We start from the raw sequence: 22,825 nt of genomic DNA, 5'->3' as shown, positions 1-22,825 counted from the left end.
AGTGGAATTAGATTAATTCCCATACACACCTGACAAACTCTACACAATGATTTGGAGTGTTCGAATGCAAACAGAGGGGGTCTTGTGAGGCAGTTTTGACATTCAAAAGCTCTCTCCCTCCCGTTGTTTGGTGCATGAAAGCGTTTGTCCAGATGTGCAGGAACACGAGACCCCGGCCAAGTTTTGGCCTTCCTGCAGGGAAGGGACAAAAAGCTCTCTTTGTGAGGGCGTGTGACCAGTTTCCTCTCCTTGGTGTTGTAAAGGGTTCTTACACCGTTACACTTGCTGAACAGGAGATATATGACCATGTCTTATTGTTGATCCTCCTAAGGACATTTGTAAATAGTTACACCTTGAAATACAAGGTGCACTCGTGCACGTCCATCTTTTCATGGGTGTTTTTTTGGGATATGTCGTTGTCTTCCAGGGCTTTCAGATTGGCACCAGGGAGCTGGAGGAGATGGGAGCCCAGTTCTGCGTGGCCCTGCTGAGGCTGAAGAGAATGACGGGTGTCCACAACCACCAACACCTGCTGGACCTGGAGAGCGACCTCATCGGCACGCAGCCCAAAGTGGTCAGGTTAGAAATCGCAAACTTCCTGGTTCGTGAAATAAAAGGACGGTGTCATTCATCGCCATATCTGCACCACGCTAAAGGGTCCTCCTCTACCCAGGTGACACCCCTCTACTGAGTTTTCTAGTGATAACCAAGCCTGATAACTAACTTATTTCCTATAACTCTGGCCTGGAGGTGTTTGTCTACTCAACTGCAGAGAGTACCAGGGGTTAAATTGAGGTAGGCATTTGTTATTTGCACTCCAAAAAAGTAAGCGCCCCTTTACATGCTGTTTATTGCCCTAAAGTCATGGCCAAAAATATTGGCACCCCTGTATTTCTGTCAGGTAATGCACCACTTCTCCCAGAAAACTGTTGAAATTACAAGTGCTTTGGTATTAACATGTTTATTTCTTTTTTTTGCATTGGAACAACACAAAAAACAAAAACAAAAAGCCAAATCTGATATTACTTCACACAAAAATGGACTGGGCAAAATTATTGGCACCTTTTCAAAATCAGAATCAGTATCAGAAAAGTTGTTTTATTGCCATTGGTTGAGAACGGGTTCACAAACTAGGAATTTTACCTGGAGCAAACGTGCAACATAAAAGACATATAACATAGAATAGAATAACATGAGCTGTAATTGAGCTATCAGATCTTGCTATTGTTCACGTTTCTGATGGCTGAAGGGAAAAAACGGTTTAGGTGGCAGGAGGTGTGGGTCTGGATGGACCGTAGTCTCCTGCCTGAGGGAAGAGGGGAGAATATTTTGTGTCCAGGGTGAGAAGAGTCAGCTGTGATACGACCCACACGCCTCCTAGTCCTGGAGGAGAACAGGTCCTGGAGGGGTGGGAGTTTGCAGCCAATCACTTTCTCAGCAGCACATACGATGCGCTGCAGTTGATGCTTGTCCCGGACTGTGGCGCCGGGGAACCACACGGTGATGGAGGAGGTGAGGATGGACTCGATGACTGCTGAGTAGAACTGCACCAGCATCTCAGTCGGCACTTTCAGTTTTTTCAGCTGCCGCAGGAAGTACATCCTCTGCTGGGAATTCTTGATGAGGGAGCTGATGGTCGGCTCCCACTTGAGGTCCTGGGTGATGGTGGTGCCCAGGAAACGGATGGAGTCCACAACGGACACGGGGGTGGGAGAGTTAATCAGGGTGAGGGAGGATGGTGGGGCTGTGACTTTCCTGAAGTCCATGATCATCTCCACTGTTTTCTGGGCGTTCAGCTTCAGGTTGTTGAGGCTGCACCAGGACGCCAGCCGGTCCACCTCTGAGATGAGCCCAATGAGAGTAGTGTCGTCCGCAAACTTGAGCAGCTTCACTGACTGGTGACCTCCAGTCACCAGTCGCCAAAATTGTAAGAAATAGCATGGGTTGCTACCAAATATTAAGTAGAGTGGCCAATAATTTTGTCCAGTCAATTTTTGGAGTTGTGTCCAATTAATCAGAATTGACAATTTTTTATTTTTTTTAAAATAAGTGAATACAAAAGCATTTGTAGTTTCAACAATTTTTGGGGAGAAGGTGTGGATTATCTGACAGAAATGCAGGGGTGCCAATATTTCTGGCCATGACTACATGTAATATATATTAAGGTTTGCACTTGCTGCACAACCGTATGACTCTGCTGATGTGGAATTTGTTGGGCGTTTTTTTTTTTTTTATTCCTTTTTTGAAATACTTACCTGTAGGTGTTTACATGATCACAGGAAGTACCAGGTGTTTATTTGTTAGCAAGATTCAACTCCAAAGTAGTAAACAAACCTTTTACTGTACTGTGATGTCTCTATGAAGGTTTGCTCTTGCTTTACGGCCATAAGACTGTGCACTGTGTAATTTGTTCAAAATTTCTTCGTTACTAATTTGGGAAAAGCTTCCTTTTTTTCAGACGCCAACGAGCGAGACATAGCTCTCTAAACTAGAGTACGCAACTTGACCTGTTGCACGGCCATAAGCTCATGCGGATGGGCAACATGTACGTCATACGTTTTGATAACTACCGGTAATTAAAATGGAAACACCGGCCAGATGGCAGTTTATTTACTCAACAACAGAGAATATCAGGTGTTTGTTGGAGCTGTGGCCTTTCTTTGGTTGCATGCAAGCTAGCAAGATAGCTCTCCAAAGTAATAAGCAATAAGTATGCAATGGTATGCGATAAAATGACGTAATGTTCGGTGCTCTTCTTTGCATGGTTCAATACACCTTATAGACCTCTTGTGCGTGCACCTGGTGAGAGACCACATCCCACCGCTGCAGCTCATGTTGTGTTGCATGAGGAAATTAAATTGAATTGAATTGCAGTATTTATTTTAAACCTGCACAGTACAACAACACATTTGTTTTACATCTTGGCAGAGACATTTGTGCAAGGCTTGAAAAGGGGTTGGATGAAGCAGATGCTTATAATATCCCAACCCCTCACTCATTCCACATTTAACATAAACAATATAATACAAGAACAATACCATACAAACAAAAACAAGAAAAACTCTTGTACACTAACAATACTATAGTACCACTGTTAGTATGAGACAAGACAAGATGAGACAAAACACACACACACACACACACATCCAAACACTCTGACCATACACCTCTCTCCCATCGCTCTGTGCTGAGGGCATCACTCTCTTTCCTCGTCGTACTTCTTCAGTACTTCTTTTTTAAACAGTGTTTTAAATTGAATCACGTTAGAAGACGTTTTTAACTTGTCCACTAAGTTGTTCCAAATTCAGCCCACTACGCTGGCTGCCAGGTTTGTGACTGAGCTATTGTTTCGGACTGTGAGCATAAACTGACCTAAGTTAATCAAAAGAAAAATATTTTTTTCACATTCAGTATTTTTTAATTATACATTTTATGTTTGTACTGAATCAACAATTCAGAAATGTGTGGATAAAAACCTTGTGTTTCTTAAACAAATGTTTAATTAGTTTTTTGTGTTGGCACACATTATATTACACTAACTCAAATTCAAACTGCACTTAAACGTATTTCCGTATGTAAACAAACAAAAACATTTTTGTAAGTTGGGTCACTGTTAGCTTTCAAAAGGCTTTGTGGATTTTTGTTTTTTCTCACTTATAAATGTTGTAAAAATGTTAGTTACTCGTGTTAAACAATACCAAAGCATTTTGGCGTAAGCTTGCATACAAGTTTTGATGCCTCTATTCGCTGGGTTTTGCAGAGTACGTTGTGACATCACAGCGACATGGACATACATATTTGGACGTTAAATTAAGCTCTCAGTGAGAAGAGAAGACCAGGGGTGTCCAATCTACAGCCTGCAGGCCAAATGCAACTCACCGACGTCTTTAATTTGGCCCACGAGACCTCATGTGTTTATTAATAAGGAATCTTATCCATAGGGTGATTGCATTCATTTTAATACTCTGACATTTATAATGCTGCTATTATGTCGGCCATCTTGTGGACAACGGACAACGTGAGGAATTCAGGTTGATGATCTTTAATTATGCTCTGAGTGGAAGCATGCGCAGCATTTACTTATGTGAACCAATGCAAACAATAGTAGGTCCCTTTAAAGAGTTAACATGTGTCCTGCAGACAAAGCATTAGTGAGAAGCACTGATGTATATGCGTAGTCAAGGAATAGGACGCTATTTACTATTTAGAAGTGTTAAGTAAATGAAAATTTGAAAAAGAAAAATGTCTTATACCAGGGGTTTCAAAGTCAAGGCCCGCGGACCACATCCGGCCTCCCTATGAATTATCTATGGCCCCCGGGATGATATTTGATTATCACGTCATCCGTCAATCAGTATCATTTAAAATAAATAAATACAAAATATTTGAACTTAGGCCCTAGTTTTCATCCATCCACCAGTATTACAACCGGCCCACAGGCCACAGCCGCTCGCTGCTGTTTTGCACGCACCAACATTCCATCATGGCGCTCGAAATTTTCAAAATGGCATCCCAGGGACCCATAAATAATGTAATTTTTGTGGTCCCACTTTTTTGTAAGCATTTTCAAAACAAATGATAAATGTTGGATTAGATTAGATAGTACTTTATTTATTCCGTCAGGAGAGTTCCTTCAGGAAAATTAAAATTTTCAGCACAATCCCATTCAAGATCAGACAAACGTTACAGGGAGACAGAACAGGATCGCTGACGGGTCTGCCGGCTTCCAGCGCCCCTTACAAAAAAGATGAGATACAGGTAAACAAGGGTGGGGGAATGGGAGAAAAAAATAGAAGATTAAAATAAAATTAAAAAATCCGTCTTAGCCTGGGCCATGGAGAGGGGGTGCAGACTGATGCCAAGGGAAAAAAACAACTCATAGCCATAGTACACATCCCTCTTACATGTGTGTAAGAGGGAAACATCAAAGAACACAGAGGACATTAAAGACATTAAAGCAGCAGATACAACCAGACACTTCTACATGCAGCTATGAATAAAAAGTAAAAGAAACATATCCACTGCGGTGTTCCACGCCATCGTCCGCTGGTGGAGGGAGCATGGCCAGAGACAGGAGCAGACCCAACAAAGCAACCAAGACAGCCGACTCCACTCTCGGCCAGTGTTCAGTCTGCATGGATGAGCGAGGACACGCCCGAGGTGACTGAGGCGTCCGACACCTGCTCACCCAGCCACGACACCGCGATGCCTCTCCGTCCCAGCGTTCAGTGCTAGCTCTGCAGCCCTGTCCCCTCATCCGCATCTCCTCCAGCCCCTCCAAACCGACTCCGGAGTGGCAGAGACCCAGGAGCTGGTCTCCATGGCCAAAAGGCTCCCGGGAGGCAGATCCAGAAGTCCACAAAAAAAGCACCACAGAGGTCACGAAAGTGCCACCCCTTGTCACACAGTCCCTAAGGGTCCTGGACCAAAAGGCAAAAAAATATAATAACACATGAAAACAAGAGTGAAACACAAAAGGATGACACAAGAGCACAGAGCTCCTGCCAACAGCAGCCACTACAGCAGCGCCATCTGCATGCATTATCCTGTTATATCTTCCATTCTATATTGTTTTAGAAAAAGGTAGTCACAAATGTTACCTAATTCATAAAAATAAAAAAAAATAGAAAAGAAAACATGTTTATGCAAATGTACATTTATTCAGTTATAAACATTCATTCACTTCCTTCTTTCCTTTATGGATCTAAACTTTACCGCTGCCGGTATTTTTTTCGATATTTTTATTGTAATGTTTTCAGAATGTGTTTGTTCTATTTTTGGCGAAAGTAAGACGAAGAAAAGAATCTGAAGTTGTCTTTATTTTTTTAGTTTTAATGCCATGATTTTGATAGCCCGCGTGTGCACAGAATTCCCTCCATGCGGCCCCTGAGCTAAAATGAGTTTTACACCCCTGCCTTGTAGTATTCAGTACACCAGTGATTCCTTCTGGGAAGAATAAAAGTCTTCTTTACATCCAAAAAACATTCCAAAACATAAACGAAACTGCTGCCTAATAACCGAGGTACAAACCGTACCGTTACTCCCCTCATAAGTCGCCCTCTATATAGACATTTTGACTTGCAAGCTGATTACTTGATGGACGCGTTTATTTGCTGGCTAATTTAAGCTAATATTTAAAGCACACATGTCCATCACAGTGTGTTTGCACTTGCTGCACGGTCAAAAGACTGCCGTTTTTTTTAAATGAAGTGATTTATTTTAAATTTCGGGATGATGTCATTTGAAGAATATATAATCATTTTGTTATTTTACGGCACAATCTCTGGCTTTGTTGTGTGTGACATAGTAGGAGGAAAAAGCTAACTGCTGAGGATTTGTACCTGGTGGCTAATTATTGAGGCACATCATCTACTTGAGCGCAGATTGGCCGATGTAAGCTACAGCAAGCTACAGCAAATGACAAAATGTAACAACAAGCTTTTTGTTTATTTATTCATTTGGATGCGCTCTGTTAAGACAGTGGGTTGCTTTTATTCTCCAAACCACTTAAAGCTCCCCGCACTCGTATTGATAGGTGCTCATTCATCATTGATGTCTTTGATCATTAAGGGACTTGAAATGTTCTGGCTGGTACTCCTTCGAGATTGGATGCTCTCAGGCAGAGGCCGTCTTATGCTAGCACTTAGCATTTAATAGGTCATCATTGCAATGATATTGTTGCCATTGGGAGTGTCTGCCAGTATGTAAAAGGCTAGATAGGCTTGTGTGTGTGTGTGTGTGTGTGTGTGTGTGTGTGTGTGTGTGTGTGTGTGTGTGTTTGTGTGTGTGTGTGTGTGTGTGTGTGTTCTTGTATTTCTACCCTTCTTGAGACATCAACAAGGAAAAGTAGCTTCCATATGAGGAGATGTTAACAAGTTAGGACAAATCATGGTCCCAATACGGAAAAGCATTGCATCTAATAGAGAATGTCTCATTTGCACCCCTGGTGGTGAAATCTATCAAAATTAGGGTGGTCCCAAAAAGGAGGGATTTTCCAAATTGACTGGGTGTCTGTTTTAAAAGTGCGCCCCCTCTGGTCAACATATGAAATAACAAGTGTGTGTAAAAAAATTGAAGTGCTCCCCCTCTGGCCAGCATGTGTAATAACAAGTGTGTTTAAGAAACTGAGATGCGCCCCCTTTGGCCAAAATTAATAAAATAAATAAATATGTATATAGAGACACACTGTAATAACTTAAAATAAACAATGAATATTAAAAAACAATTACTAATAAAAAATTAAACAACAAAAATTAAGTATTTTTGCAGTCTTTTTCTCACAATGTGTCGACTTTTTTCTTATACAATAGGGAAGAATTTCACATATTCTTTCTGTTTCTGTAATATTGCAATATTTTCTTGTGAAATTATTACTTTTTTATGTAAAATTATACATTTTTAATGCAAAATGGTGACATTTGTCACATAAAAATTCTGACTTATCACAATATTGCCAATATTTTTTTTGTTCTTGTAAAATAGTGATTTTTTTTTTTAGTAAAAAGTTGACTTTTGTCATAATTTTGCAAAGTAAAATTCCGACAATTATTTTAACATTGCCAAAACAATTACTAATAAAAAATTAAACAACAAAAAAATTAAGTCTTTTTGCAGTCTTTTTCTCAGTGTCGACTTTTTTCTTAAAAAATTGGGAATAATTTCTCATATTCATTCTGTTTCTGTAGTATTGCAATATTTTCTTGTGAAATTATTACTTTTTTTATGTATCTTTTTACATTTTTAATGCAAAATGGTGACATTTGTCACATAACAATTCTGACTTATCACAACATCTCTGATATTTTTATTCTTGTAAAATATATATATTTTTTTAAGTTGAGTTTTGTCATAATTTTTCCAAGTACAGTTAAATAAATAAATAAATGGGTTGTACTTGTATAGCGCTTTTCTACCTTCAAGGTACTCAAAGCGCTTTGACACTACTTCCACATTTACCCAGTCACACACACATTCACACACTGATGGAGGTGGCTGCCATGCAAGGCGCCAACCAGCACCCATCAGGAGCAAGGGTGAAGTGTCTTGCTCAGGACACAACGGACGTGACGAGGTTGGTACTAGGTGGGATTTGAACCAGTGACCCTCGGGTTGCGCACGGCCACTCTGCCACTGCGCCACGCCGTCCTGACTATTATAATGCAAAAACAATTGCCAATTAAAAATTAAATAACAAAAACATTAAGTCTTTTTGCAGTCTTTTTTCTCACAATGTCTCGACTTTTTTCTTATAAAATTGGGAATAGTTTCTCATTTTCTTTCTGATTCTGTAATATAGCAATATTTTCTTGTGAAATTATTACTTTTTTATGTAAAATTATAAATTTTTAATGATTTGTCACATAAAAATTCCGACTTATCACAATATTGCCAATATTTTTGTTCTTGTAAAATAGTGAATTTTTTTTTTAGTAAAATGTTGACTTTTGTCATTTTGCTGAGTAAAATTCTGACTATTATTATACTATCGCCAAAATGTTAGTTTTCTTATAAAATTGTGACTTTTGTCGAGTAAAATTCCGCCTCTCTTCATAAAATTGCCAAAATGTTAAGCTTTTCTTATAAAATTGCGACTGTTGAGTAAAATCCCAACTGTTATTATGATATTGCACAAATATTCACAATTTGGACTTGCGTTGAGTAAAATGACGACTTATTATATTACTAGAAGTAGGCATTTTTCAGAGGTCTCAAGAAGGTAAAAAATACAAGAACGTGTGTGTGTGTGTGTGTGTGTGTGTGTGTGTGTGTGTGTGTGTGTGTGCGTGTGTGTGTGTGTGTGAGTGCGTGCGTGCGAGTGCGTGTGCGTGTGTGTGTAAATGATGATGCGCATATGTTCCACACTTAATGGGTGTTCAGAAAGTGGGAGAAGGAGATATCGAAACCCAAAGAAAGAACATTTCCTGTTAACGCACACAACTGTCATTATCTGTTTGTGCGGGCCATCATCGTTAAACACACACACACACACACACACACACACACACACACACACACACTGACACACCATTTCTGGGTCCCACTTGTGCTGGCCACACTGGAGAGCGATGCCCCCGTGATCGACTGTCTCCCCGGGATCACGTTTCAGACCATTTACACCATTAGAAAGCCACTAAAGCCACTAAAACCTCAAAAGAAGCCCAAGCATTTAAACCATTAGGATCCACAGGGAAAGACAGACCCAGCACGCCGTCGCCGATTTTAGCCTTCTTTTGTAGACCAGGAAGTAACACGCAGACAATGGACAATTGTGGTCCGCCTTCAATCGGTAGGTCGTGAGTTTAAACTAAAAAAATGGGACCCCTTACCTCCCTGCTTGGTACTCAGCATCAAGGGTTGGAATTGGGGGTTAAATCACCAAAATGATTCCAAAGGGCGGCCACCGCCGCTGCTAAATGCTCCCCATACGTCCCAGAGGGTGGAAGAAGGGGATGGGTCAAATGCAGAGGGTAATTTCACCACATATTTGTGTGACTATCAGTGGTACTTTAACCTTAAACGTAAGGTAACATAGTAGAAATATTCCAGATCATTCCTCAAAATCGAATAAATTGTTTCTTATCCCATTTCTGACATTGCCTGACCGTTTTTTTAAAAATGTGCTTAGAACTTTTACCACTATGTTGCTAACCAGCTAACTCGAAGGTATATACAGTAGCGATCAATGCTCTTCTAAGCATTTTTCTATTAAAAGACCCGGTATTTAATTACTTCCTAAAATGTATAAAAAATTCTGCCATTACAAATAATTATAGTAATTATTATAAATAATAATGCTCAGTTTTTAATTGACTTATAATTAATACTGTATTTTTCGGAGTATAAGTCGCTCCGGAGTATAACTCGCACCTGCCGAAAATCCATAATAGAGAAGAAAAAAAACATATATAAGTCGCATTTTTGGGGGACATTTTTTTGATAAAATCCAACACCAAGAACAGATATTTGAAAGGCAATTTAAAATAAATAAAGAATAGTGAACAACAGGCTGAGTAAGTGTACGTTATATGAAGCATAAATAACCAACTGAGAAGGTGCCTGGTATGTTAACGTAACATATTATGGTAAGAGTCAATCAAATAACAATAACATAAAGAACATGCTATACTATACGTTTACCAAACAATCTGTCACTCCTAATCGATAAATCCCATGAAATCTTATACGTCTAGTCTCTTACGTGAATGAGCTAAATAATATTTGATATTTTACGGTGATGTGTTAATAATTTCACACATAAGTCGCTCCTGAGTGTAAGTCGCAACCCCGGCCAAACTATGAAAAAAACTGCGACTTATAGTCTGAAAAATGCGGTAATATGATTATTATTGCAGGTTTGTTAACTGTGTTGAATAATTAAATAGAAACGATAGCCATGTGTACACGGACAACATTTATTTAATCTGATCATCATTCAGATTAGAATGTAACTGTGTACATGGACCCTGAAAAAAAAGATCTGATTATAACGTTCATTTTCATGCATCACACCTTAAATTGGACCTTTACTTTGACATGCGCAGAACCAAACTTAAACAGAAAGGTGTGGTATTATTTGTGCTATGGCGCCCACTTTTGGACAGGTTAGCTCACTGCAGGTGCTGAATTAGCAGTAGATTTCCCCGGCTTTGTGCATTTCTGCTTGTCCTACACTATCACTGTATTTATAATTGTTTCCTTCTGTTCACTACTTTTGTTTTACCTCTCTTTTTAACATGGAGCTGTTCTGTAGAGGTCGGGGTGCATCTCAGTTTTTCAACATTGTGTGTATGGGTTTAAGGCCAGCAGTTAGCACTTTAAGTAGCTGTAATGTCGTGAATCAAACAGCTCGTTAAGATGACAACTGGATTTTTTCTCTTATTGTTACATCAACACCTGACGCTTCATACCATACTTTTTTTTTTTGCCAGTGTCGTTTTAAAGTTACATACTCAACAGTGTATAACGTTACTTCTGTACATGTTGAATGGGAGGAGACAACAGCAAAATAATCACTTCATTCCCAGACTATTACATTTATTCCCCTCTCCACCACTAAAGTATATCTGACATCAAAGACGTGCACACTAAGGATCATTTCAAACCGAATTTCGGAAGATGTGCTCTCACACCGAATGACTTTCGGCATTTCAAGCAAAATTTAATTTTGACCCAAACATGTGTGATCGGGTTAGAATATTCCGTGTTTATGGCGTGTTTACGTGAACATTTTTATTCTGATTAGGCTTTTAATCCGATTAAATGTGTCCATGTGCACATAGCAACATAGTGACGATATAAACAAAGCATGCATGTACAGTTTTGCTTTTACCATGAATTGATTAACGTGGACCCCGACTTAAACAAGTTGAAAAACGTATTCGGGTGTTACCATTTAGTGGTCAATTGTACGGAATATGTACTGAACTGTGCAATCTACTAATAAAAGTTTCAATCAATCAATCACTCAATGCTTCAATCCTGATTTTCGAGCTTTGTCCCAATGCAGTTAACAGCAAGACTGATTGTGCAAAAATACAATGCAAGCTACAGTTGCATAATGATTTTCATAATAAGAAAAAAAATAAATCTTGTATGATGTAACAAAAATCAATTGTTTAATTTAATAATTTTACACAATTTTGTTGTCTTTTTGTATTGTTTTAAATCACAATATTCGATTATTTACCTCTTACCTCTTAGGGACGGCGTGGCGCAGTGGGGAGAGTGGCCGTGCGCAACCCGAGCGTCCCTTGTTCAATTCCCACCTAGTACCAACCTCGTCACATCCGTTGTGTCCTGAGCAAGACACTTCACCCTTGCTCCTGATGGGTGCTGGTTGGCGCCTTGCATGGCAGCTCCCTCCATCAGTGTGTGAATGTGTGTGTGAATGGGTAAATGTGGAAGTAGTGTCAAAGCGCTTTGAGTACCTTGAAGGTAGAAAAGCGCTATACAAGTACAACCCATTTATCATTATCTTATCTAGCTTAATAACTAAAAACATGTTTTTTAATTTGTTAATTAATTTTCAGACACATACAACAGACAGGAGTTGTCAACCATACTAGAGATGTCCGATAATGGCTTTTTTGCCGATATCCGATATTCTGATATTGTCCAAATCTTAAATACTGATTCCGATTTCAACCTATACCGATATATACAATCGTGGAATTAACACATTATAATGCCTAATTTTGTTGTGATGCCCCGCTGGATGCATTAAACAATGTAAATTTACCATAAACTGATTAACGTGGACCCTGATTTAAACAAGTTAAAAAACTTATTCAGGGGTTACCATTTAGTGGTCAATTGTATGGAATATGTACTGTAGTGTGCAATCTACTACTAAAAGTTTCAATCAATCAATCAAAAACAAGGTTTTCCAAAATAAGAGAACAACTTCAACTCCAGTTATGGAAAAAAGTGCCAACATGGCAGGCACTGCCATATTTCATTTTGAAGTCACAAAGTGCATTATCTTTTTTTTTTTTTTTAACATGCCTCAAAACAACAGCTACAAAAACAATGAAGGCACACAGCTTCAGTCCAGAGTATACTAGAGTAATAAAGTAAACAATAACATAGTCCTCCTTTAGTGCTAGACTGCCTGGCATACTGTATAAAAGGAAATTATAAACTGTGCTCAATCTTCCCTGATCTAACGTATTTATATGCGTAACAATAATGTTCTGCAAGCCGGGGATGAGTGCTTGAAGTGGCCTAACAGTCAGCCATCAATTCATCCATCCATTTTTTACCGCTTGTCCCTTCGGACGGAGTCTTTAAGCGACAACTGTGTGGTACTACTTTTTTTTGGTGTTTGTTTTTCATCCATCTTCAGCTTGTATTCATCGTGTATCTCCTTGTGATTCTTGAAAAGGCGGGTGATCAAATTGCTCGTTTTAAAGGAAGACGTCTTGGTTCCTCCTCGCATAACCAACTTTTTGCAGTCATTGCAAATTGCTAATTTTGTATCCGTCAGACACACTTTCAAATAATCCCAAACCATAATGGTGTTGTTAGTCAGTCACCGAGCTTGCTTGTTAGCCACAGCTACAGCACCGGCAACAACACACTCTTGTTGTTATGCTACGCTTGCGGCGGTTTGATGAGGTCATCAAACGTCGCCAGTAAACCGCTCATGCTGCAGTCGTCAACTCCTGTGTTGTGTGTGGAGGGGAGGGGCCGCTGACTGGGAAACGCAACTGCTCTGTACTGCTCCCTACGTCCGTGTTTTACCGGATACGTACCGCTCCGTACTGCGGCGTTTTAAAAAGTCATTAATGTTACCTTTTAAAACCGATACAGAAAAATTTCCGATATTACATTTTAAAGCATTTATCGGCCGATAATGCAGGTCTCTAAACAATACATCAGATGATGTTTTCCTCCCAACAAGTAAAATAATATATAAACAAAAGTAAAAAGAAACCACAGACAATTCACAAAAAATCACAGACAACTCCATTCTTGAATGGCCTAAGGGAGATAAAACAACCAACAAGCACACAAAATGCTCATCAACCACCCACATTGTGTTTCAATCGGGGTTAATTTGGAGATCAGTTTCTCCAACATATCTCAGAAAGGCACCCCAAAACATTTTTTTAAACCGATATTAGAAGCTACCTCTGCAAACTACAACCATAATTATACATAGTTAATTAGTTAGCAAAAATCTTAAAAAAAGACAAAAGCATGTGTGTGCGTGCTTATGACAAAGGTGCTCTTAAAAAGTATATTCTAGAAGATTTTAGTAAAATCTCAGCTGTTAAATATAACACAATATGAAAATAATCTACTTGTTAAACCACGTAAATGTTATTTGGAATTGTATTATTGGAGCTCTGTTATATGTAAAATGTACAAGTCTTTGATCACATGACTAAAACATCAGCGTGAACGGCACTCTGAACTCTGAACGCTTTTTTTTTTTGCCGCACAGCAGTTGCTCCACAACCTACGTGATGGACGAGGATGAGCCGTCCTTCCTGGAGGCGGTGGACTACAGCGCCGAGAGCAACGACGAGGACGGCGAGGCCGACAGCGAGGCCGGCGCCAGCAGCAGAGTCATGTCGGGGACTCCCGACTCGTGTGCGGTGCGACTGTCGGACTCGGAGAGCAGTAAGGAAGCCTGGAAAACTGGATGCGTCGCCAACCAGTGACTTTTATTTGTTTTGACTTATTGTTTTTTTATCCAAGCTAAGTTCCACACACCCCTCAGCCCCTCCAGAAACTGCCCCCTCAACATTTACTTACTCTGTGACGCTTCCCGTTGGGCCAAAATCTCGCCAGGGCGCACCGTCTTTAAAAAGAAGAAAAAAAGTCACAATTATTTACATAGTACAAACTCAACAGGCCTTAGGACCCCCGCTGTTGTTTGCCTTTGCACTTTTTTGTATTTTCTTCCTCATATTATTGCTTTTCTTGCTCCCATATAGTAACGTGGTGGACATAAGAGGAAGGGAAACAACCTACGTACCAAAAATGGCCCCCAATAAAGGGGAACTGCACTTAGAAAAATAGTGTATCATTCACAATCCTTATACAACACAAGCACACATATATTGTTCTTTTTTTACGCATTCTAAATTGTAAACAAATGCTAGCAATAGTTGGATAACAACGCTGGTAATGGAGATTTGTTGTATTCCATGCTCTGAAAAAAATTCCAAAAAACTCCCTACATTTTTCTATACACGCTTAAAGTGTATATAAAAATGTAGTAACCGGCACATTCACATTTCCTGAAGGAACCCTCCTGAAGGAATCAATAAAGTACTATCTATCTATTAACATGTAATATTTACGTATTTTGGCTCATTTTAAGCATTGGGCGGTGCATGAATTTCACAGACGCATTACAACGTTCGCTTTTTCTTCAACGACACCACTACTCTCGGTACTACTTTAGGACAAATGATGATCCAGAACCTTCATTTTTTTGAGCCTGAATATAAGGAGGATGAGCTACACGTTTTAGAAGCTGTGAGGAAGATCCAGCTTTAGTGAAACACTAAGCATCATGTGGCAGTATCGCTCAGTGCAAAACAAGAAATACAAACTACGGACATGATAAAACAATCAATGGCCTAGTGGTTAGAGTGTCCGCCCTGAGATTGGTAGGTTGTGAGTTCAAACCCCAGCGGAGTCATACCAAAGACTATAAAAATAGGACCCATTACCTCCCTGCTTGGCAATCAGCATCAAGGGTTGGAATTGGGGGTTAAATCACCAAAAATGATTCCCGGGCGCGGCCACTGCTGCTGCACACTGCTCCCCTCACCTCCTAGGGGGTGAATATTGGGATGGGTCAAATGCAGAGGACAAATTTCACCACACCTGGCGTGTGTGACAATCATTGGTACTTTAACTTTATCTTTAATCACTTACTGTGCAATGTCTGCTCTCGCTGGGATGCCGACTGACGGGAGTTTCGTATCTTCCTGTATTTAATGAAAAATTAAATATAATCTACAAACGGGTAACAAAAAAAAAAAGGTGACGCAAACGAGCGACTTTTCGTTTATTTCTCAAAGCCAAAGTTGACCAACTTCTCGGTTTTTGCCACAACCTCCAGGTGAGAGGCATGATTTATAATATATAATTAACTTTCACCAACTCAGAGCAGCCAATGCAGAAGCTCACCGGCTCAATATGTCATAATGGCAGCATAAGTTAGTTAGTGCTAAAAAACAGCACTGATGACACCATCCATTCATTTTCTACCGCTTGTCCCTTTTGGGTTTGCTGGAGCTTATCTCAGCTGCACATGGGTGGAAGGCGGGGTACACCCTGGACAACTGGCCACCTCATCGGCCAACACAGATAGACAGACAACATTCACACACTAGGGCCCATTTAGTGTTGCCAATCAACCTATCCCCAGGTGCATGTCTTTAGAGGTGGGAGGAAGCCGGAGTACCCGGAGGGAACCCACGCAATCACGGGGAGAACATGCAAACTCCACACAGAAAGATCCCGAACCTGGGTTTGAACTTGGGACTACTCAGGACCTTCGTAGTATGAGGCAGATGCACTAACCCCTCTTCCACCATGCTGACAATACCAATATTGCTATTACTTGGTTAACACTCACGTCGTGGGATATAAATGGAGTATTTTGGGCAGTTTTTGGATGTTTTTTTTTAGGAGGGCTCTATGGGCAGAATTGTATGCTTACCATTACCATATCAACTTTATTTATAAAGCCCTTTAAAAAAACAACCACAGTTTAAGAACAAAGGGCTGTACACCACAAAGAAGTAGAGGCAAAGGACAGACTAAAAACAACATTAAAAACAGATCTATCCATCTATCTATCCGTCTGTCTGTCTGTCCGTCTGTCATCTATCCTTCCATCTACCCATCTATCCATCCATCTATCTATCTATCTATCTATCTATCCATCCATCCATCCATCCATCCATCCATCCATCCATCCATCCATCCATCCATCCATCCATCCATCCATCCATCCATCCATCCATCCATCCATCCATCCATCCATCCATCCATCCATCTATCTATCTTTAAAAACAACCACAGTTGAAGAACAAAGGGCTGTACACCACAAATAAAAAGAAGCAAAGGACAGAAAGTAAAATACACATTGAAAAAGTAAATACCAATTACCCTAAGCACAATTTGTTGGATAAAAAGCAGTTAAAAAACTGTTTAAAGTCTCATGCTGGGTTATAAGCCAGTGAATAAAAATTGTTTTTTAAGAAGGGTCTTAAAAATAACCAAAGAAGGGGCCGGTCTCACATGGAGAAGGGAGATGGTTCCAGAGTTTGGGACCCACAACAGAGAAGGTTCTGTCCCCTCTGAGCTTGCGCTTTGATACTTCCATTAGCTCCATTGTTAGCCACCTCTTACTTACCATATTTTACAACTTAGAACGCATTTAAAAGAAGAAAAACACACGTTTTTGTCTTACATAAGGATTGTGAATGATAGACAGAATTCCTCCTAGAATAAAAGTGCAGTTCCCCTTTAAGGCCCGTGAGAGAGACCCCCATTTTGGATCCCTAAGCTATTTGAACCGCTTGATGGACTGACCATTAAACGGCCTTCTCCGTCTCACCCTGCACTTGAACCACCCCTCCAGCGTTGGGGGGTTTGAGTACGAGGACACTTCCTGTCCTTACCTTGCACACAAAGTGTTCCCGTGTGGAAGAATAACACTTTGAAAAAACACTTGACCTCACATCTTCTTTCCCCTCACGGACAGTGGAACCTCCAAAGTCGTGCAATTTCCGTATGTAAATACGCCGGTGACGTCACAAGAAATGTGCGTTATGTCATAGCAAGAATATATACAGTCGTGTCCAGGTCGTATTTGTACAGTTGCTCCGTCCAACCATCGTGTGTTTTGCTTTGTATTCGGGTTTTGTTTAACGTGATGTTCCGGGAAAAAAACAAAAAAGCGGTGTGTGGAGGTAGTGCACCTCCGGGTTCTTCGGACCACCCAGGAGAGACATGACAGCCTTGACGGTTTTGTGATTTGGTTTATTTTTCAATAAACCCACCACTCTGCTTTTGAGCCATCCGCTCTCGTCTCCGTCTCGCTCGCGCTCGGGTTTTGTCTCCGCCATCAACAACTCACAACTTCTCCAACCGCTTCCTTTCCGGCTGCTGCCCTTTTATAGAGTGACAGGCGATGAGACAAACACGCCCAGGTGGGCCATCTACGCACCTGTCGCCGATCTCGTAGCTGGCCCCCGGCACACCCCGCCTCGCCGCAGGCCACGCCTCCTCACACAGTCCTTAACTTCTTTTTACACTTGCCTGACAAGAGTGGATTGTTATATACAAAGGTACTCGAAGCAGTGAGAATCCCGTTACCAAACTGAAGTAGATTTTTGTCTGTTTTCACGGTTGTAAATTCTTTATGTGACGAATAAGATGTTTACATTTTTTTCAAAAAGGAGCAAGAGGCGCACCTGTGACACCAAACACCTCCAGTTTGTCACGACTTATGTTCAACGGCGGTTAACTTCTTATTACACTCGAGTGACACTATAGTGGCTTCCGAAGGTCAAAAAGTAGAGATGTCCGATAATGGATTTTTTGCCGATATTGTCCAACTCATAATTACTGATTCCGATATCAACCGATACCGATATATACAGTCGTGGAATTAACACATTATTATGCCTGGTTTTGTTGTGATGCATTAAACAATGTAACAAGGTTTTCCAAAATAAACCAACTCAAGTTATGGAAAAAAAATGACAACATGGCACTGCCATATTTATTATTGAAGTCATCACAAAGTGCAGTTTTTTTTTAACATGCCGCAAAACAGCAGTTTGGAATTTGGGACATGCTCTCCCTGAGAGAGCATGAAGAGGTTGAGATGGGCGGGGTTGGGGTGGGGGGTGTATATTGTTGCGTCCCGGAAGAGTTAGTGCTACAAGGGGTTCTGGGTATTTTCTTCTGTTGTGTTACGCTGCGGATGTTCTCCCGAAATGTTTTGTCATTCTTGTTTGGTGTGGGTTCACAGTGTGGTGCATGTTTGTAACAGTGTTAAAGTTGTTTATACGGTCATCCTCAGTGTGACCTGTATGGCTGTTGACCAAGTATGCGTTACATTCACTTGTGTGTGTGAAAAGCTATAGATATTATGTCACTGGGCCGGCATGCAAAGGCAGAGCCTTTAAGTTTTATTGGCGCTCTGTACTTCTCCCTACGTCTGTGTACACAGAGGCGTTTTAAAAAATCATTAATTTTACTTTTCGAAACTGATACCGGAAATTTTGAAATCGATAATTTCCAATCTTACATTTTAAAGCATTTATCGGCTGGTAATATCTTCAGCCCGATATTATCGAACATCTCTATCAAAAAAGTTCAGTATTAAACTACTCAGCTACGCTCTCACGGGTCAAATATCTGTTCATTAAACACGACTTCTTTTTACACTTGCGTGACAAGTAAATCTCCCATTCATAGTTTATATAAACATGTTTCCCTCTACAGGGAGCTCTTACTTGCTGTCCTCAGAATGTCAGGTAGTGCAAGTTTCCATTACAAATATAAAAAAAATATATACAATATTTAGAAAAAAGAGGTTTGTGCAAATATTTATGTGCAACTTCCACTGAGACTCCTCATATGAGCATTATTAGCACGCCGCTTTACACTCCGAGCTGAAATAGACACTAGCGTGAGAACTTAGAATGCTAGAAATGTGAGTTAGACGGCGTTCTTGCGTCCTAATGTAAGTCTTGCCTGGCTTGTATGACTGTAGTCACGTTACACTGGAGGTAACAGAGTTCAAAGCTGAGGTTGGCAACATGCGACGTGTGGGCCATAATAAGCTGCACAAAAGCACGATGCAGCCTATTAATAACAAAATGTTATAACTAGAGATGTCTGATAATGGCTTTTGTGCTAATATCCGATATTCCAATATTGTCCAACTCGTAATTACCGATTCCGATATCAACCGATACCAATATATACAGTCATGGTATTAACACATTATTATGCCTAATTTTGTTGTGATGCCCCGCTGGATGCATTAAACAATGTAACAAGGTTTTCCATAATTAAAAACCCCATTTCCATATGAGTTGGGAAATTGTGTTAGATGTAAAAATTAACGGAATACAATGATTTGCAAATAATTTTCAACCCATATTCAGTTGAATGCACTACAAAGACAATATATTTGATGTTCAAACTCATAAACATTTTTTTTTGCAAATAATAATTAACTTAGAATTTCATAGCTGCAACATGTGCCAAAGTAGTTGGGAAAGGGCATGTTCACCACTGTGTTACATCACCCTTTCTTTTAACAACAAGGAAACTAATTGTTGAAGCTTTGTAAGTGGAATTATTTCCCATTCGTGTTTTACGTAGAGCTTCAGTCGTTCAACAGTCCGGGGTCTCCGCTGTCGTATTTTACGCTTCATAATGCGCCACACATTTTTGATGGGAGACAGGTCTGGACTGCAGGCGGGCCAGGAACGTACCCACACTCTTTATTTACAAAGCGATGCTGTTGTAACACGTGCTGAATGTGGCTTGCTGAAATAAGCAGGGGCGTCCATGAAAAAGACAACGCTTAACTGGCAGCATATGTTGTTCCAAAACCTGTATGTACCTTTCAGCATTAATGGTTTCTTTACAGATGTGTAAGTTACCCATGCCTTGGGCACTAATGCACCCCCATACCATCATAGATGATGGCTTTTGCACTTTGCGTCAATAACAGTCTGAATGGTTCGCTTCCCCTTTGGTCCGTATGACACAATGTCGAATATTTCCAAAAACAATTTGAAATGTGGACTCGTCAGACCACATAACACTTTTCCACTTTGCATCAGTCCATTTTAGCCCTCTCGGGCCCAGAGAAGCTGGCGGCGTTTCTGGATGTTGTTGATAAATGGCTTTCGCTTTTCATAGTAAAGCTTTAACTTGCACTTACAGATGTAGCGACGAACTGTATTAGGGACAGTGGTTTTCTGAAGTGTTCCTCAGCCCATGTGGTGATATCCTTTAGAGATTGATGTTGGTTTTTGATACAGTGCCGCCTGAGGGTTCGAAGGTCACAATCATTCGATGTTGGTTTCCTGCCATGCCGCTTACATGGAGTAATTTCTCCAGATTCTCTGAACCTTTTGATGATATTTTGGACCGTAGATGTTGAAATCCCTAAATTTCTTGCAATTGCACTTTGAGAAACGTTATTCTTAAACTGTTTGACTATTTGCTCACGCAGTTGTGGACAAAGGGGTGTACCTCGCCCCATCCTTTCTTGTGAAAGACTGAGCATTTTTTGGGAAGCTGTTTTTATACCCAATCATGGCACCCACTTGTTCACAATTAGGCTGCACACCTGTGGAATGTTCCAAATAAGTGTTTGATGAGCATTCCTCAACTTTATCAGTATTTATTGCCAACATTCCCAACTTCTTTGTCATGTGTTGCTGGCATCAAATTCTAAAGTTAATGATTATTTGCAAAAAAAATTATCAGTTTTAACATCAAATATTTTGTCTTTGTAGCATATTCAACTGAATATGGGTTAAAAATTATTTGCAAATCATTGTATTCCATTTATATTTACATCAAACACAATTTCTCAACTCATGGAATCGGGGTTTGTAAATCAACTCAAGTTATGGAAAAAAAGTCATAAATTTTACTTTTTTAAACCGATACCGCTAATTTCCGATATTGCATTTTGAAACATTTATCGGCCGATAACATCGGCAGTCCAATATTATTGGACATCTCTAGTTATAACGCATAATATTGCTTCTTTTTACACTTATATGACAGTTAGGAGTGTTAAAATGAGACTTTTAGGTTTTAGTCAGGCCACAGTTCGCCCTTGGAGCAAATAATTTCCTACGGTGTCGAAATCCTAGCACCGACCCCAGAAACGGGACTCTCTGTATACTTTGTTTACCTGGCTGGATCCACAAGGTGTTATCATCTATTCTGCAACACGGATGTTGATGCAAAGAAAGTGTGTGTATGATTAGCCGCAATGCAACAAGAAGAAGAAAACAAACCCGCGCACTCCGAGCTTTAATATGTCATGTCAGTGTTTTTGCATTTTGAGGAACAAACTGAAGACCAAAGGTCACTTATCACCTGTAGCGCCACCTAAAGCTCAACTTGCCGATGTTTTAGTCTGAAGTTGGTCCCTTTATACTCTCTTGCTATGTGCAGTATACAAACACATATATATCATATACCGTACAGTAGACCTACCATGCTGAAAACCAACATGGTGCTTTTTGACTGTTGCTATAGCGACAATTTATTTCATTGTTTCTTTCTGCTACATGTTTTTATTTTTTATGATTCTACATTTGCACTGTTTTTTGCCCTCTTTGCTATTTAGGTAGTAATTTTTTGAATATTGTTTTACTTGGGACGCAACCTGTGTGTATTGCTGTATGAGGCATTTCAGCTCGTGAGTGCCTAAGTGTGTGTGTGTGTACATTTTTTAAGTTAGTCCATTACTCAAGCTGTGCTAATGCGTGTTCCCTCTCTTCTATTTGATTACACCCCCCTCACCATTTTTCCCTTCCATCTAAAGCATCTTTCTCCATTTATTTATTTATTTTTAATTTTTTAAAACCTACTTGCTTTTTATTATACTCAAAAGTGCGTGTGTGTGTGTGTGATGGTAAAACGGTGATTTGTTTTAAGTGTTTATGCAAAAGTGAGAAATAAAATGTGAAAGTGATCAACTGTCTGTCCTTGTTAATCATTTTCAAATTTATATGTTTTAAATCACATTTTTTGTGACTGTCCTACAGTGTAAAAATGAAGTTAGGCATTGTTTCATGTTATTACTAGTGCAGTCAAATGAGTTAAACGTGTAGTCAGACTACTCAGGGTTCGTATGGAATAATTTGGATTAATCACATGAATCTAAATGTTTGATTTACATTAGGAAGAGGATTCATATGACCCCTTTCATCACCATTTACCTGACACATGAAACGTGACAAATCTGCCAGATGGCAGTAGAGTGTTGAATATTTTAAAATGTGTTTTTTATCAGTCGCCATCATACTTGCTAACCCTCCCGATTTTCCCGGGAGACTACCGATTTACAGTGCCCCTCCTGAAAATCTCCCGGGGCAACTATTCTCCTGATTTCCACCCGGACAACAATAATGGGGGCGTGCCTTAAAGGCACTGCCTTTAGCGTCCTCTACAACCTGTCGTCACGTCCGCTTTTCCTCCAAGTCACGTAATATATGTGGCTTTAAAGGCCTACTGAAATGAGATTTTCTTATTCAAACGGGGATAGCAGGTCCATTCTATGTGTCGTACTTGATCATTT

General features: G+C 40.0%; 1 protein-coding gene across 12 annotated transcripts in view; it reads left to right on the top strand.

Annotated features, from left to right (window-relative positions):
• agtpbp1 (ATP/GTP binding carboxypeptidase 1) overlaps positions 1–22,219 on the top strand; it is a 74,836-nt gene extending 52,617 nt beyond the window's left edge. For 3 of the 12 annotated variants that reach the window (XM_061901615.1, XM_061901640.1, XM_061901622.1), the window contains 3 exons: positions 428–579; positions 751–795; positions 13,949–22,219. In XM_061901615.1, coding sequence (XP_061757599.1) covers positions 428–579; positions 751–795; positions 13,949–14,168 — 417 coding nt within the window. In that variant the 3' untranslated portion in view covers positions 14,169–22,219. Of the gene's footprint in view, positions 1–427; positions 674–750; positions 796–13,948 lie in introns of all 12 variants that reach the window. The other 9 variants (XM_061901656.1, XM_061901707.1, XM_061901650.1 and 6 more) reach the window with 7 other exon arrangements.
• Positions 22,220–22,825: the final 606 nt, after the last annotated feature.

Source organism: Nerophis ophidion, linkage group LG01 (assembly GCF_033978795.1).
Source record: "Nerophis ophidion isolate RoL-2023_Sa linkage group LG01, RoL_Noph_v1.0, whole genome shotgun sequence".
Lineage (NCBI taxonomy): Eukaryota > Metazoa > Chordata > Actinopteri > Syngnathiformes > Syngnathidae > Nerophis > Nerophis ophidion.
This window is presented reverse-complemented; position numbering and strand designations above follow the sequence as displayed.